The sequence below is a fragment of the Halichoerus grypus genome, chromosome 7 (assembly GCF_964656455.1).
Source record: "Halichoerus grypus chromosome 7, mHalGry1.hap1.1, whole genome shotgun sequence".
NCBI classification, from domain to species: Eukaryota; Metazoa; Chordata; class Mammalia; order Carnivora; family Phocidae; genus Halichoerus; species Halichoerus grypus.
The window spans coordinates 31,617,208-31,632,164 of record NC_135718.1 but is presented as its reverse complement, the minus strand read 5'-3'; the positions used below and the strand labels follow the sequence as shown (position 1 = coordinate 31,632,164).

Genomic DNA, 14,957 nt, shown 5'->3' with positions numbered 1-14,957 from the left:
CAGGGCAGTCAGAAGCCAACAGCACTAAGGCAAGGCTGCCATGATCACAGCTGTAGTTTCTAAAAGCCACTCTGCCTGAGCGTGGAAACGAAACCTTTGCCAAGTTGAATCTATAAATATAAAACTCAGAATTGCGTTTGGCTTGTATCTCTACTGATTTCTTTCCTGTGGGTTAATGGCCCTCAATCTTCTGTCTTGCCACACACATCCCAAAATAAACTGCTATCTGTAGTGAACACTTCCGTATCGTGATCGCAGACACAAATTTAAGCGTGTAAGATGAGTATGTGGGTATGCAGAGATGAAGTTAACAGGGAAATCCTCTTGAAGTTTTAAAAGATAGGAATTCCCGGAAAGAAAGGGGACTTTGCCAAAAAAGGAAAGTGGACAAATAACCTTTATGAGGTATTTGTACCGAGTTAACATAACCCAGGCCTGTTTTTCGGGCCTGAAGTTGGCCTCACTAATCCATAAGAGTTACGTGCCGGGGAGAAGGCGCGGGGGAGGGGAGTGGAGGTGTTGGAGGGTTGCACAGTGGTTGGTGGCAGCAATAAAGGTATTCGGCTTACCTGTCCTGTCTGGGAGAGCTGGTGGCCCTGCAACGTGACGCTGGAGTTCATAGTTCCCTTTCTGCAGTGCCTCCCACCTCCTGCCGGGATCTGTTGTGGGGAAGCTCCCTGTGCCTGGGCCTGTTGTCACATCTGTCCACGGCAGGCACAGAACCCTGGAGGGCTTGCCGAAACACGGAGCGCTCAGCCTTGCCCTCGGAGTTTCTGATTCAGTGGGTCCCATGTGGGGACTGAGAAGTTGTATCTAACGGCTTCCCAGGTGTGAGGTTGCTGGTCTGGGGTGGGGGTGGGGGGCACACTTCAAGAACCACTGGCTTAGATCACCACGTGACAGACTGAATCTTCTCGATCACTCCTGAGATATTCTAGCACCTAGAGGTCTAAGAACTGTTGCCGTCTTTTTGCACAACCCTCCTTCCACTCGTGTCCCTGTCTCTACAGCTTTCTCTGTTTCTCAGTTCAGGAATGCCCAAAGTAAAAATGTCTAAACCCAGCCTTCTTGTCCACGTGAGCCCTGCGAGATAGGGCGGGGAGGGCTGGTTTGGGTGGTAGACTTAAAGAGTCCTCTCTCCTCGCAGCAAATCCCATAGGGCAGGGAAGGGAATATGGGGAACGTGGTAGAGCATTGCTCTCTGCTGTTTTTACAATGGCTTGGAGACAGGGGAAATTGAAATGGACCACACACACAGACACACAGACACAACACACACAGACACACACACACACACACACACACACACACACATGCATGCAAACAGAAAGACCCAGCTCCTGCAAGCTGAAAGAAAAGGATACTCAAAAAAGGAAGATGATAAACCATGTTAAAGGAGTAGTAATAATAATAATACCTGATTTTATTGAACAATATGTGCCAGGCTCTGCGTGTATTACTTTATTTCAAAATCTTCACAAGACCCTAGGGAAGTCAGTACTATTATTGTCCCTCTTTTAAAGATGTGGTAACTGAGACTCAGGTTAAGTAACTTCACCTAGACCCCAGTTAATCAGTGGAAGAGACTAAAGCAGCTTGCCAAAGGCTATCTGGTCTCATCGATAAATATGGCAAATGCTTGTTTGAATAAATGAATGTGGGCAGCAGCTCCGTCTCATCTAGGAAAAATACCCTAATTCCTCATCCTGTGCTCTGGTAAAGTAGTACTAAAATCAAAGGAAGCACTGTGATCTGTTTGACCTTGGTGCCTCTGTAGTGGAGTGATTTTGCCACATGAAAGGGGTTTGGGTTCCCCTTGTTACAGTTCGCACTCCAGGGGTGACCGCGATGTAAAGGTTGTCTCCCTAGAATCTTTTTTTACTTTCAATTGTCTGTATATTTCAGCCTGAAGAAATAATTTATTGTGAGACTAATAAAAGCATGATAGAAGATCTAAAGAACAGGTATCACCTTTATTTATATCTTACAATTACTATGTTTTCTCCCGAATCTTTCATTCCTCCTTCCACCTTTCAGTCCTCTAACCCAGTCTCTCAAAATACCTCTGCGATTCTGCAACAGAAGCAGGAAATGGAGTTTATAATAGTCTCTTCCACTGAGTCAGCTGTCTTTTGGTCTGTGCATCGAAAAGCAGCCCCTCTGCCATTCCAGAACACTCCTTAAAAAGACCATCGAAGTAAAAAAATGGTTGCCTCTGGAAACATTGTGGGGCTGCTGTTGGGAAGTTCTCAACACAGACACCTGTTGATGTTAGAGTAATAATAATAATGTGGTAGCTAATACTTCTTGAAAGGACATGAAGGTAAATGGCCCACCACTTGGAGTATGGAAAAAACATCCAAGTTGGATAGTAACATCAATACTGTCCCACACCCACCCCCAGCACTACCCCCTTCCCTTACACACACACACACACACACACACACACACACACACACACACACACACGTGCCCTAAGGAGTTACTCAGTCAAGCTGAACAAGTTTGTCAAAGTCACAAACTTTGCAGCAGGCCTTACTCCTACTCCAGATGTGTCAGAAGATTCTAGATCTTACTGCCTCCAGTGACTCATGCCGACACAGTAGGCTGCCACATAAGCTGCTACCAACTGATCAAAACAAAGCATGACAAAAATAATTTTGCTACTCTCTTATCTCACTAGCACACAACTCCCACTTCTTATTCCCTTCCTTTTTCCTCAATTCTTAACAAAAAAAGGGAAGAAATGGGCTAGAGAAATGATTCCCAGCTTCTGGTTTTTTATCAGAATCAGATTCATAGATTCTAGAACTATTTAAAAATACAGATGCCAGGGTCCCAGACCAGGCCTGTTGAATCGGTATCTGGAGGTAAAATATGTTGATAAAGCCCTATTAGTGATTCTGATGCTTAGCTACTCTACTGAGACAGCAAACTCCAAACTGCTTGGTTACACCACGGACTCAGCCAAGAGGAGACTCCCAGTGGCTTTTTTTTAGAGCACACACTGATTCTGTGCAGAGATGAGGCTTCCCAAGTGGGCCCCATCAATCCAACTGGCACTGTCCCTGGAACAGTCTACCAGCAGGCACTGTTCTAGGGGCTGAATATACAGGCACAAATCCCTGCCCTTACGTAGGGTACATTCTAGTAGGGGAACCTGATCATCATACTTATCAGTCTGTGCCTATTTCCTTCCAACTCTGCTTGCTGAATTAACTGATCTAATAAATCCATCCCTGCTAACATCACCCAGACCAGATATCTGAACTTTGGTAAATGTAGTTCCTTGGAAACACAATGTTTTATGGCAGGGGAGGGTCCTGGAGAATGGGGATGTCAGTCCAGTGACCAGACAGTAGATGGTTGTCACATCACACCCAGTAGGCAGCTGCCTACACACAGGTAACTGGAAAAGAGCTGTGCCCCTGAGATCTCATTGCTGGCTACCCCAGGAAGCTTCTTGCTTTCCCAAGCCAAGCAAGAGCTGCTTCTCCCCAACTTAATAATGTGAATGATGGCAGATAACCTTAGCCATAGAGGTTTGGTTCAACCTAAATAAAAAAAATACCATTCTCATACTTGAGCAAAGTGCCGAAACTCTTACACATTTATTAAACAAATTGTAATTTGTCATAAACTAATCTTTGCATTCTTATGTTAGGATTGAAAGGACTCTGAAATGTAAAATGATGGAATGGCGACCTAAACAGCCAACACGTTGGAATCGACAATGCACTTATATTTTGCGAAAAATCCTTCCTAAACTAGAACTTGGCACTGGAAGCTTTGTTTCATCTGAAGAAGAGAGTGAATTTGAAAGACTACTACAATTTTATTGGGTGTGTATATGATTTAGTGCATTAATAACATTTGTTTTATCTATGTTGTTCATTACTAGGTAATAGTAGCCTTAAATATCCCTGAAATGCTTTTATCTTGATCCTAGATGATGGATGATATGACATTAAAATACATTTATTTATAGACTAAGAAATTTCAGATATACTGAACAGCTATTACCATGACCACACTGCATGACATTTTCTTGGAATCGGTCATATGTTGTATGTTATATAAACCACAACCTCTGGAAAGAGATGACCAAAAGGAAATCACCTGCAACTGAGAAATTGAAAAATGATCCCTTGGTGGTAGTAATAGAATAGATTCCCTGTCCTTGGTTCTGGGCAAGAGGACTCCAGGCAAGCTTTAATATCTTTTATATGCAAAATACTCCAAATGTATGTACCCAGCCTGGACTTCTCTCCTGACCTCCTCTCTTATATATTTACCAACACATTTGACATCATCCTGGATGGTTAAAAGGCATCTCAAACTCAACAAGTTCATAACCAAACATGGTGGGCATTTGGTATATTGCTAGGGTCCTTCTTCTTTTCCTCTACCTACCCCCAGCTCTGGATATCCTCTCACTGACTCTTCCCTATGAACTGGTCCGGTGGGTTTTTGAAAGCCCCAGCCTCCCAAAAGTGAGATTCTTTCCCCCTACTATCCCATAGACTAGGAGATATCTCCTAGGGAAACCCTATGAGAGAAGAAAGGAAAGAATCTGTTGGGAGTTCAGTACTTAGACTGTCAGGTCGCGGGGAGCTGCAGGTGCTATTTATTCACGAATAGGGAGGAATTGTTTTGTTTTGCATTAAAAAAACAGAATTAGGGGTAAACAGGTAAGCAAAGCAATATAAGCCAAGGTTTAAAACTTAGAATTTCTTTGTAAAATTATCTATTTAATAACACACAATCATAAACCTGAGCTGAATCCTGTGTCTTGGATTCAAACCCTGGTTCAACCACTCACTAGCGTTGACCAAGTAACCTAACTTCTCTATACTTTCCACCCCACTGGGCGAGATAAACAGGGTTAAAAATAGTTATCTGGTTTGTGGTTATGGTGAGGATTAACCACAGCACCCAGCACTCAGCAAGTGTTTAACAAATGTTAATTATTATTTGTATTTTATGTGCCAGGCATTGTGTTAGGCACTGGGGTTATGACCATAAACAAGGCAGATACAATCTTGTGCATTCACAGAGACTATAGGCTAATGAAACAGACCAGAAAACATATAATTGCAATATATTTTATTAAGTAACATAGGAAAGGATAGCATCCTATTGCAACCACATGGGAAGGACACATGAACAGATTTAAGGATCAAGAAAAGCCTCCTGAAGTAAGTAATCTAAGGTTTGAAAGAGGTGTATGATTGTTGTCCGTGTATTATTAAATAGATAATTTTACGTAGGACCGTATACCATAATCCTTTAATCCCATCACATGGTTGTCACTTAAGAAATATGAACTGGATCAGTGTTAAATAAATTCTCCCATAATGCTCACTTAAATACCTCATTTGTAGGACCAGGTAATTTTTTCGTTGGCAGTTTGCTATTCTAGAAAGGGTGCAAGTATGTGGAGTGTTGAGTGTGCAGGCTCTGCTTTCAGCTCTGGCTCTGCTCCTCTCTCTCTAGAAAGTGGGGATTATAGTAGAACCTACTTCATAAGGTTGTTTGAGGATTAAATATGTATGTGAAGCATTTAGTACTGTTCCTAGAACATCATAAGCACCTGTAAAATAACTGTTATTATTTTATGACTATCATTTTTTGAGGCTTTTGTAATATTTTTGCATACGGTGATTCCTGATTACCTACATAATTATAGCATGGGTTTACACGTCATTCTGTCTTTTGTCCAGGTCACAGGATCTCCTATCCAGATGCCATACACTGATGTACAGTCAATTATTGATGCTGTGTATCAAACTGGAATTCATTCTTCTGAGTTTCCCCAGACGGAATTTGCTCTGGCTGTGTACATTCACCCATACCCAAACAACGTGTTGTCTGTGTGGGTCTATTTGGCTTCCTTAGCTCAACATCAGTGAAAAGGAAGAAGGGAAAAGGAAAAAAAATGTGCTATGGGCCCCTTGCCCAGAACAATCAAGACTTTTCTGATACTTTAGGACTTTGCTACTTATCCTCAAGTCCAGCCAAGTATGAACCCAAGTTTTGGTTCTTTTATAGAGTTGGGCACCATGGAGACTCACTCCCTGAGCCTTTGAGAATGAGTGTAGATGACCTCCCCACTGGAGACCTCTTCAAGGAGAACACTTTGGTTAGTCTGGTGGCCTTGGGTCACTGTCTACAGTAGGTCTTATTATGGGAAAGAAGTGATTCTGGCCCCTCTCTCTGAAGCCAGTATTACTCAGGTTGTAGGCCTCACACCACCTCCGTCACATCGCCTGGGGAGGCTTGTTGAAAATGCAGACTCCCACATCCCACCTAAGACCTACTGAATCGGAACCTCTGGGAGTGAAGCTCCAGAACCCACGTTATTGTAAACAAGACCCCCAGATCATTCTGATGACCTGTTAAGAGTGAGAACCCTGCCTTACAGAATGTTGTCATTACCAATGTGAGCTTGGCACGTTTGATGCTGGTTCTGATGCCATTCCAAGTGGAAGGTATTCCAGTACGAACATGAGGTCGTTGCCTCTCATAAGATAAAAGATTATTGCACTGGTGAAGTCAGAGGAAAATCTGCCACGTTGGGCTGAGGGCTGAGGCCAGCTTCTGGGGGCTTCCTAAAAGTTTTCACTTGGGATGCTACTGACCTGAAGTTCTTCCAGCTCCAACTATTTGGAAGGGTCTCCCAAGAAGCTCTGTTTGATATGCTTTCCTGATTCTGTGAGAAAGGGAGAAAATGGTCTTACTAAATCTCAAGGCTCCTTTTTCCCTTAGTGAACAGCCTGCCCATCCTGCCTCTGGCAATTTTCTGCTGCTTTCCTTTCCCTGTGGAGGGGGGGCCAAGGAGGCCCATCTAGATCCTAGGAGCCTCGAGAGAGAGAGTGGACAGGGACCTGAGTCAGAAGCACTGCACTTTCTTCTCTTTAATTGTTCTGTGCTTCACAGAAAAAAATATACACTTTACTTAAATGTTACAGAACAACTTATTTTAGAAAAACCAAAGGATACAGATTTCCAAAGGTTGATGAGAGCACTTTTATAGGAGGTAAAAACAGGAGAAAGAAAATTGACCTCTCCCAGTGCAGAAGTGTGGGAGCTTCTTGGGTCACTCTCATAAGCAGAGACCCCAAGTTCATCTCTGGGGAATCCTCAATCTGAATTCTCTCCTGCAATGCGCCTTCATGGGCTGATGCCGGAGAAGACCTCATTTATTTTCAGTGATGTTCATCTTGGACCAAACTTAAGATTACTAGAAGAGTAAAATAGTAGGGATGTGGGTGAAGAGAATGCTTTCTCTCCAAGGTTAAAACCTAATCGTGTGTGTTCTCTGGCACACATATGAAAATTAATTAGAATTTTTGTTCTTATTTGAATGTGTTTAAATGCTATGTGAAGTTTTGTTATTAACAAGTCTCCCACGTTGATTGGGGTAGCACAAAATGATGTCAATGGAAAGACAAGGTTACCAAAAAAATACTGAACTCATGCAGTTCATTTCTGCGGCAACTTCAATATTTACATTACTATTTTGCTAGTTGTTTATGGTTTTTGAATTGTTAGGCCACTCATGAGTAAGGGAGAAAGTGTTCATAGGCAAGCATAGAGGACCCTTCCGTATCATATGCATTTTTTTTTTACAGGTGTATGGATTTCTCAACTAAAATTTTTTCCTTAAAATTTTGAAATTGTAATGAACCATTTTTTGTCTACTTTAAAAATACATGATTTTATTCTTAAGTTTTTAATTCCAATTAGTTAACATACAGTGTTATATTGTTAGTTTCAGATGTACAATATAGTGATTCAGCAATTCCATCCATCACCCTGTGCTCATGACAGTACCCTCCTTAATCCCCATCCCCTCACTCACCTGCCCTCTGCTAACCATCGGTTTGTTCTCTATAGTTAAGAGTCTATTTCTTGGCTTCTCTCTCTCTCTCTCCCTTCCTCCCCTTTGTTAATTTGTTTTTTTCCTTAAATTCTACATATGAATGAAATCATATGGTATTTGTCTTTCTCTGACTTATTTCACTTGGCATTACACTAGCTCCATCCATGTTGTTGCAAATGACAAGATTTCATTCTTTTTTTATGGCTGTATAATAAATATTCCACTATATATATATATATACACACACACACATATATATACCACATCTTCCTTATCCATTCATCAAGCTGCTTCCATATCTTGGCTATTGTAAATAATGCTGCTATAAACATAGGGGTGCATGTATCCCTTTGAATTAGTATTTTTGTATTTTTTGGGTAAAAACCCAGTAGTGTGATTGCTGAATTGTAGGGTAGTTCTATTTTTAACTTAAAAATACATGATTTTAAATGTGACGTCTAATTTTAAAGTTCTTTAAATCATTCCACAAATAATAATGGGGCATCCATTATGTACCAGACACGTCAGTATGTGCTAGAGTACAGCAGTGAAAAGACAAAGGTCCTGCCCCTGTGAAGCTTACATTCCTCAGGGGAAATGGACCATAAGCAAATAAACAATAACTGAGATCATTTCAGTGTGTACTGAGTGCTATAAAGAAAATAAACAGGATGGCATGATAGAGAAGGACTTTGGTGGGGATAGAGGGTATAAGCAGAGTAGTTAAGGAAGTCCTCTCTAAAGAGACAATGTTAGAGCCGAGGTTTAGATGATTTATCAACTAGAATTGCATTCAGTTGCATGTAACAGAAACCTAATCATAGTAGCTTAACCAAATAGGGATTACTTTTTCACATAACTGCCAAGTTTAGAGGAGGCAGTCAAGTCTGATGCAGTGGATCTGTGATTTTATAGGTGTACTAGTCTTCATCCATCCTCAGTGGGTCTGGGGCGGGGCCCAGTGATTTGCATTTATAACGAGCTCCCAGGTGATGCCTGGACTGCTGATCTGTGGACCACACCTTGAGAACCTTTGCTTTAGCCTCACATAACTGTTTCCATGGTAAGAAAACGCAGAAAGAGAAGGGGGAGGTAAAGGACGCAGCTGGTGTAGCTCTTTTAAAAAGCTTCCCAGGAGGCCATGCCTAGTAACTTCCACTTATCTGCCATCGACCAGAATTGTATCACTCCTAGCTACGGGCAAGCTGGGAGGTCAAGTATTGTAAATGAGGTTTTGCTGTTCCAATAAAATCAGTGTTCTATTGGTAAGGAAGAAGGTGAGGGTGGCTTATGGGGTAGGCACCTGTGGCTTCCACAGATGAGGGGAAGCCAGTAGTGCAAACCTACAGCAAAAGCCTAGCAGGCAGAGAAAACTGCAATTGCAAAGGGCTTGAGTCCAGAAAGAGACACAAGGAGGGGACAGTAGAGGCACGTAAAATTGGAGAGGTAGACAAAGATCAGAGCACATCAGTCATGGTAAGGAATTCAGATTTTATTTCAAGTACAATAACAAATCATTGAAAGGTGTTAAGTAACTGAGTAAAATATTTTTCATATTTAAGACTACTTTAAAAATTACTTCTACAGATACTCATTATTTTGTGTAAGTGCATAAATGTGATATTTTTTAAGTGCAGCTAATTTTTTCTTTTTCTTTCTTTTTTTTTGTTTGGGTCCCTATCCCACTGTTCTCTCCCCTCCTCCATCTGTATTATTCACCTCACTCACCTGCTTACCAACCAAGTATGCATCCTTCCACTTACCATCATTCTCAAATATACATATGTACATATGTGTGTGTGTATATGTTCCTGTTTGCTTTATAAAAATGGGACCATATTATGTATGCTTTTCTGTATGTTGCTTTTCTCCTTCGAAAATAGTAGAAATACCTCCAAGTGAACTAATCCTTATTTCTTAAAGGATCCATAGTATTCTAAAGCGTGGGCAGAACCACTACATACACTTAAGCAGTCCATGCACCACACAACTCATAATTTATGTGCAAGGACCCCTGGAGTTGTGTAGTATGTGGTGGCCTTGGTTGTGAATATGTTAGGGTTTATTCAACCATTCTCTTATTGATAAGAATATCTTTTGATCCAGTTGGTCAAAGTGTTGTTTAGTTTTTCTATACCCTTGCTGTCTTCTGTCTACTAGTTCTGTCAGTTACTGAGAGAAGTGTATTTAAGTTGACAACTGTAATTATGGGTTTGTCTGTTGTTTCTTTGAGTCCTGTCAGGTTTTGCTTCATGTATTTTGAAGCTCTGTTGTTAACTGCACATACATTTAGGATTTATGTCTTGGTTATTTAACCCTTTTATCATTATGCAATGTCCCTCTTTATCCTTATTAATTTTCTTTGCTCTGAAGTCTATTTTGTCTGATGTTTGTATACTACTCAGCTTTCTTTGGATTCATGTTTACTTGGTATATGTATTTTTTTCATCTTTTTATTTTTAATGTACCTATATAATTTTATTTGAAGTGAGTTTTTTATAAATAGCACATAGTTGGGTTATTTTTTTAAAAACCTTCTGACAATCTCTTTTTTAATTGGCATATTTAGTCATTGGCATGACTTAAGGTCATTATTTATGTTTGGACTTAGGTCTACCATTTTATTATTTGTATTCCATTTTTCCTCTCTGTTTTTGTTCCATTGTTTTTTCTTTGCTACTTTATTAGGTTATTTGAGCATTTCTTAGTATTTCATTTTAATGTATATATTTTTTGCTATTATCTTTTTGTATATTTTTAAAGGGTTCTCTGGGGATTGTCTATACATAATTTTTCACAGTCTACTTAAAATCTACCACTTTAAGTAGATTGTAGAACTATCACCACCATATAGATTTCTTTACCTTTCCTCCTTTATATATATATATGTAGAAAGATATAATTAAGATGAGGTCATCCTGGATTAGGGTGGGCCCTAAATCCAACGATTACTATCCTTTCAAGAAGAGGAGAGGACACAGACACCAGAGGAGGAGGTCCCGTGAAGAGGAAGGCAGAGATTAGAATGATGTAGTTACAAGCAGGGAGCACCAAGGATTTGCCAGGAGCCACCACAAGCTAGGAAGAGGCAAGGAAGGATCCTTCCTTAGAGCTTTCAGAGGAGCCTGCTGACAACTTTATTTCAGACTTCTAGCTTCCAGAACAGTGAGAGAATGAATCTCTGTTGTTTTGAGCCACTCAATTTCTGGTAGTTTGTTATGGCAGTCTTGGGAAACCTAAAACAGTAGTAGACCAATTTAAGATATATTTTGGAGGTAGAACCAACAGAGCTGTAGTTATGAAACATACTTCTGAAATATCAAAAAAAGTCAAGAACGAAATATAAGACTTTTACTGGAAATAATTCAACTTCAAGTTAAATATAGCAGATTGAACACAGAATTTATTCTACTCCCTCTCAAGTGGACCACAAGAGTGAATAAAAGTTTAGAAACTAGAAAGTAGATAGATCCATGATAACCAAGTTACCAGAGCAGAGAAAGTTGAAAATAAAGTGGCTATAGATTCAGGGGTGTTGGGACTTTCCAAAGTCAACAAGAACCTCCGAAAACTCAGGACCTGCGACATCTTTCTTTTAAAGATTTTATTTATTTGAGAGAGCACAAGCGGGGGGAGGGGTAGAGGGAGAAGCAGACTCCCCACTGAGGAGGAGCCTGACACGAGGCTCGATCCATGGACCCTGAGATCATGACCATCCATGGACCCTGAGATTATGACTGGAACAAAATTAGACACTTAACAGACTGAGACACCCAGATACCCCAGGACCTGTGATACTTTAAAGATGGAGGCAGGGGTAGAGATACTAGGTGAATTAAAAATAGGATGATTGGTGGGCGCCTGGGTGGCTCAGTTGGTTAAGCAACTGCCTTCGGCTCAGGTCATGATCCTAGAGTCCCGGGATCGAGTTCCGCATCAGGCTCCCTGCTCAGCAGGGAGTCTGCTTCTCCCTCTCCCGCTCCCCCCTCTTGTGCTCTCTCTCTCTCTCAAATAAATAAATAAAATCTTTAAAAAAAAAAAAAAAGATGATTGGTTAAAAGTCTTTAAAAGGAATGACTAAACTGTAAGATCTCCCTCCTCATCCTTTGTAGCCAGGCAACTCTACTTACCAACACTAGAAGTCTGAAAGCTTATATTCTAAAGAGGTTGAACTGTAGGAAGGAGAAAGGGGTTCTACTGAGAACAGAGAAATCATGTGAAAGTCTGTTTATAGTGAGGACAGTCTTCTAGGCTGCTTTTCAATGTAGCCTCCAAAACATTATCAGCCAGTCTTACACCATCTCCCTATTCCCTTGGCAGAAAATGAGAGGGCTAGAAGGCATTAATTAGAGCATAAATGCAAAATTATGAGGGGAAGTGGTTTCTAGGTTAGAATTTCGTATCTAGGCAAACAACCAAGGATGAGGGGGAGATTAAGGATATTTTCAGATATACTGGGTCTCAAAGATTTGCCTCCCAGGTACCCTTTCTCAGAAAGCTACTGGGCTCTGTAAACTCAGGAAAAGAATGACATGGGATCCTGGGAACAGGAATCTATCCCAGGATAGGCAGCTAGATAGAGCTCTAGAGAGAAGCCATCAATATTGGAGCTGGAGTATCAGGGTAGATGGATCCAGGAGGATAAATCAAGAGCAGAAAGATAAAACTAATAAATTATCTGAAGGTTTGACTATTTTGAAAGCTGAATGGAGACATTTTACAGAGCTATTGGAGAATGTAGAAAACTTAAGATACAGGCTTAAAGAAAGCTAAGGAAAAAAAGTCCAGGAAAATGAAAAGGAAAGTATAATTATAGGACACCATGTGGCTCAACAGTGAACATGTTTGTGTAGTCATAACAATGAAAGCAACTGAAAGTAGATGTAACCAAAAATATCTTAAAATTATATATTGGGGAGATGGAGGAAGGGGGAAATGTGTGTGTGAAAGGTAACGTATAGCATCTAAATCTTTATTTTCCAGGACAATATGTAAATATATCTAAAAATGACAAATTGAAATCATAATATAAACATGACAGTTTGAAAGATGATAGCAAACACCATGAGAAATAGCTAAAAGAGATCAAAGTGGTTACCTTTTGGAATGGGAATTGGGAGTGAGGAGGGAGTGGAACAAGGAATGGTTGCTTTCCATTATATGCCTTTTAGAAATATTTGACTTTTAATGGGTGTATAGACATGAATTGCCAGGAAACATTTTAAATTTAAAACCTTTAAAACTGGATAATGATCAGAGCTTTATGGCTAGTGTCAGGTCTCTTTCCCCACAGAAGACTTTGTCATGTGTGTGGCAAGAGCAAAGAACCTAAAATGTTAAAGTCAGAAGCAATCTCAGCCATCATCTAGTTCACTTTATAGATAGGAACCTGAGTCTCAGAGGAGATAAAATACCAGTACTCTAACTGGAAGCAATAAATCCAGAACTGAGAACCAGAGCTCAGGGCTTCTGGCTTCTAGTCCTTTGCATCCAGTGGAATACAATGTAGCCATTGAAAGGAATCCTGGATGTTCTATTATTGAATGTTCACCAGAATATATTGTATGACAAAACTAGGTACACAACAGAGAGTGTAAAGTGTGATTATTTGTGCACAAAATGAGGCATGCACTATGTATATGCATGGTTTTAAGTACCTGGATATCCCTAGAATGGTACAAAAGAAAATGGTATTAATGTTGCCTGTAGGAAGAACTGAGATTAGAGGAGAGAGGGAGATTTGCCAGTCACAGTATACAGTTTTCAGGTTGAATGTATTACCTTTTGCATGCATTCATTAAAAAAAAATTTTTTTTAAAACAATTTAACATCAGTTGCTTTTCACTACCTAAAGTTCATGAGTTTTAAAAGCTTTCCGGAGAATCTGGTCCTGCCCTCATCTTTTGCCTAATCCGTTTTGTGCCTTATGCAGCAGGCACAACAGACCCTTTGCGAGTTCTCTACTCTGCTCATTGTGTAGAAGTTCTGTCTTTTTTTTACTTCCATCCTTTCATACCTTTGCTGGCTGCTGATTCCAAGACTTCCAAGTGCTTCCTATCTCTTCACTCCAGGCAGACACTGACCTCCATGTTCATTCCAAACATGCCTTCTCCTTAGGGCTGTTGAATCTGCTGTTCCCTCTGCCTGGAACACTCAGCCACCAGATATCTGCATGCTTCCTCACCTCCCTCAGGCCTTTGCACACCTCACTTTATGGTAAAACAATGTCTGCTCACTGTCACTTTCTATTCTCTTTCTATTCTCTATTTCTGTTTATTTTTCTTCACAGCACTTGTCACCATGTGACTTTTTGTTGTTGCTCACTTACTGTGTTTCTCTCTCCCCATTAGAATATAAACTCTATGAAACCAGACTTCATTAAGGAATTAAGTAAATACCTAATTGTGTCCAGCTTGCCCGAAAGGAATTAATGAGGAAATCATAATAAACCTGAGTTTTACACTTTACGGATTTATAATCTAAGACATAACTAGGGCAAATTCATATATATATATATATATATATATATATATAAAGTGTATATATACATATACACACACATATATATGTGTGTATATATACCCACACACAAATTTATAAAATGAATGAACATTAAGGTCCTTTCATAATAGGTAAATCCAGAAAATCTGAGAATTCTTTGTGAACAAATATCTCCCAGTGAATAACATCTTCAAAGTAAGCCATGAGAGACAACCTACTTATTATACTGATGATTACAGTCTGTGACCTATTTTTCTGAAAGGGTTCTTAACTAGACCCTGCACATTTAAGTTATTGGGATGCCAAATTATTGTCATAAAGTTGCTTAGTGCACATGAATTAGAACCTAAGGAGGTAGGTACTATTTAAACACCATTATAAATGGCATGGAGGTTTTGGCCTGGATGTGTTCCTCTCCTCTCTAGGGAAACCCTGCAACTGAGATAGGCCTGGGCAGCCTCTCCCTGGACAACACTGGGCTAGGCTGGGTTCTGCCGAGCTCTGCTTCTGAGTTTTCCTTGTCTTGCCATTAGTTCCTGTAGCCCTGCTCTCCTGGCTTAAGCATTGTCTC

The 14,957-nt window shown here is 40.3% G+C and overlaps 1 protein-coding gene across 1 annotated transcript in view; it reads left to right on the top strand.

The window, feature by feature from the left end:
- The window catches only part of CC2D2B (coiled-coil and C2 domain containing 2B), a 92,874-nt gene extending 86,566 nt beyond the window's left edge, over window positions 1–6,308 (top strand). The window contains exons 33-35 of the mRNA XM_036111641.2: window positions 1,906–1,964; window positions 3,665–3,842; window positions 5,724–6,308. Of these exons, the coding sequence (XP_035967534.2) occupies window positions 1,906–1,964; window positions 3,665–3,842; window positions 5,724–5,912 (426 nt within the window). The 3' untranslated portion in view covers window positions 5,913–6,308. The remainder of the gene's footprint in view (window positions 1–1,905; window positions 1,965–3,664; window positions 3,843–5,723) is intronic.
- The last annotated feature ends 8,649 nt before the right edge of the window (window positions 6,309–14,957 follow it).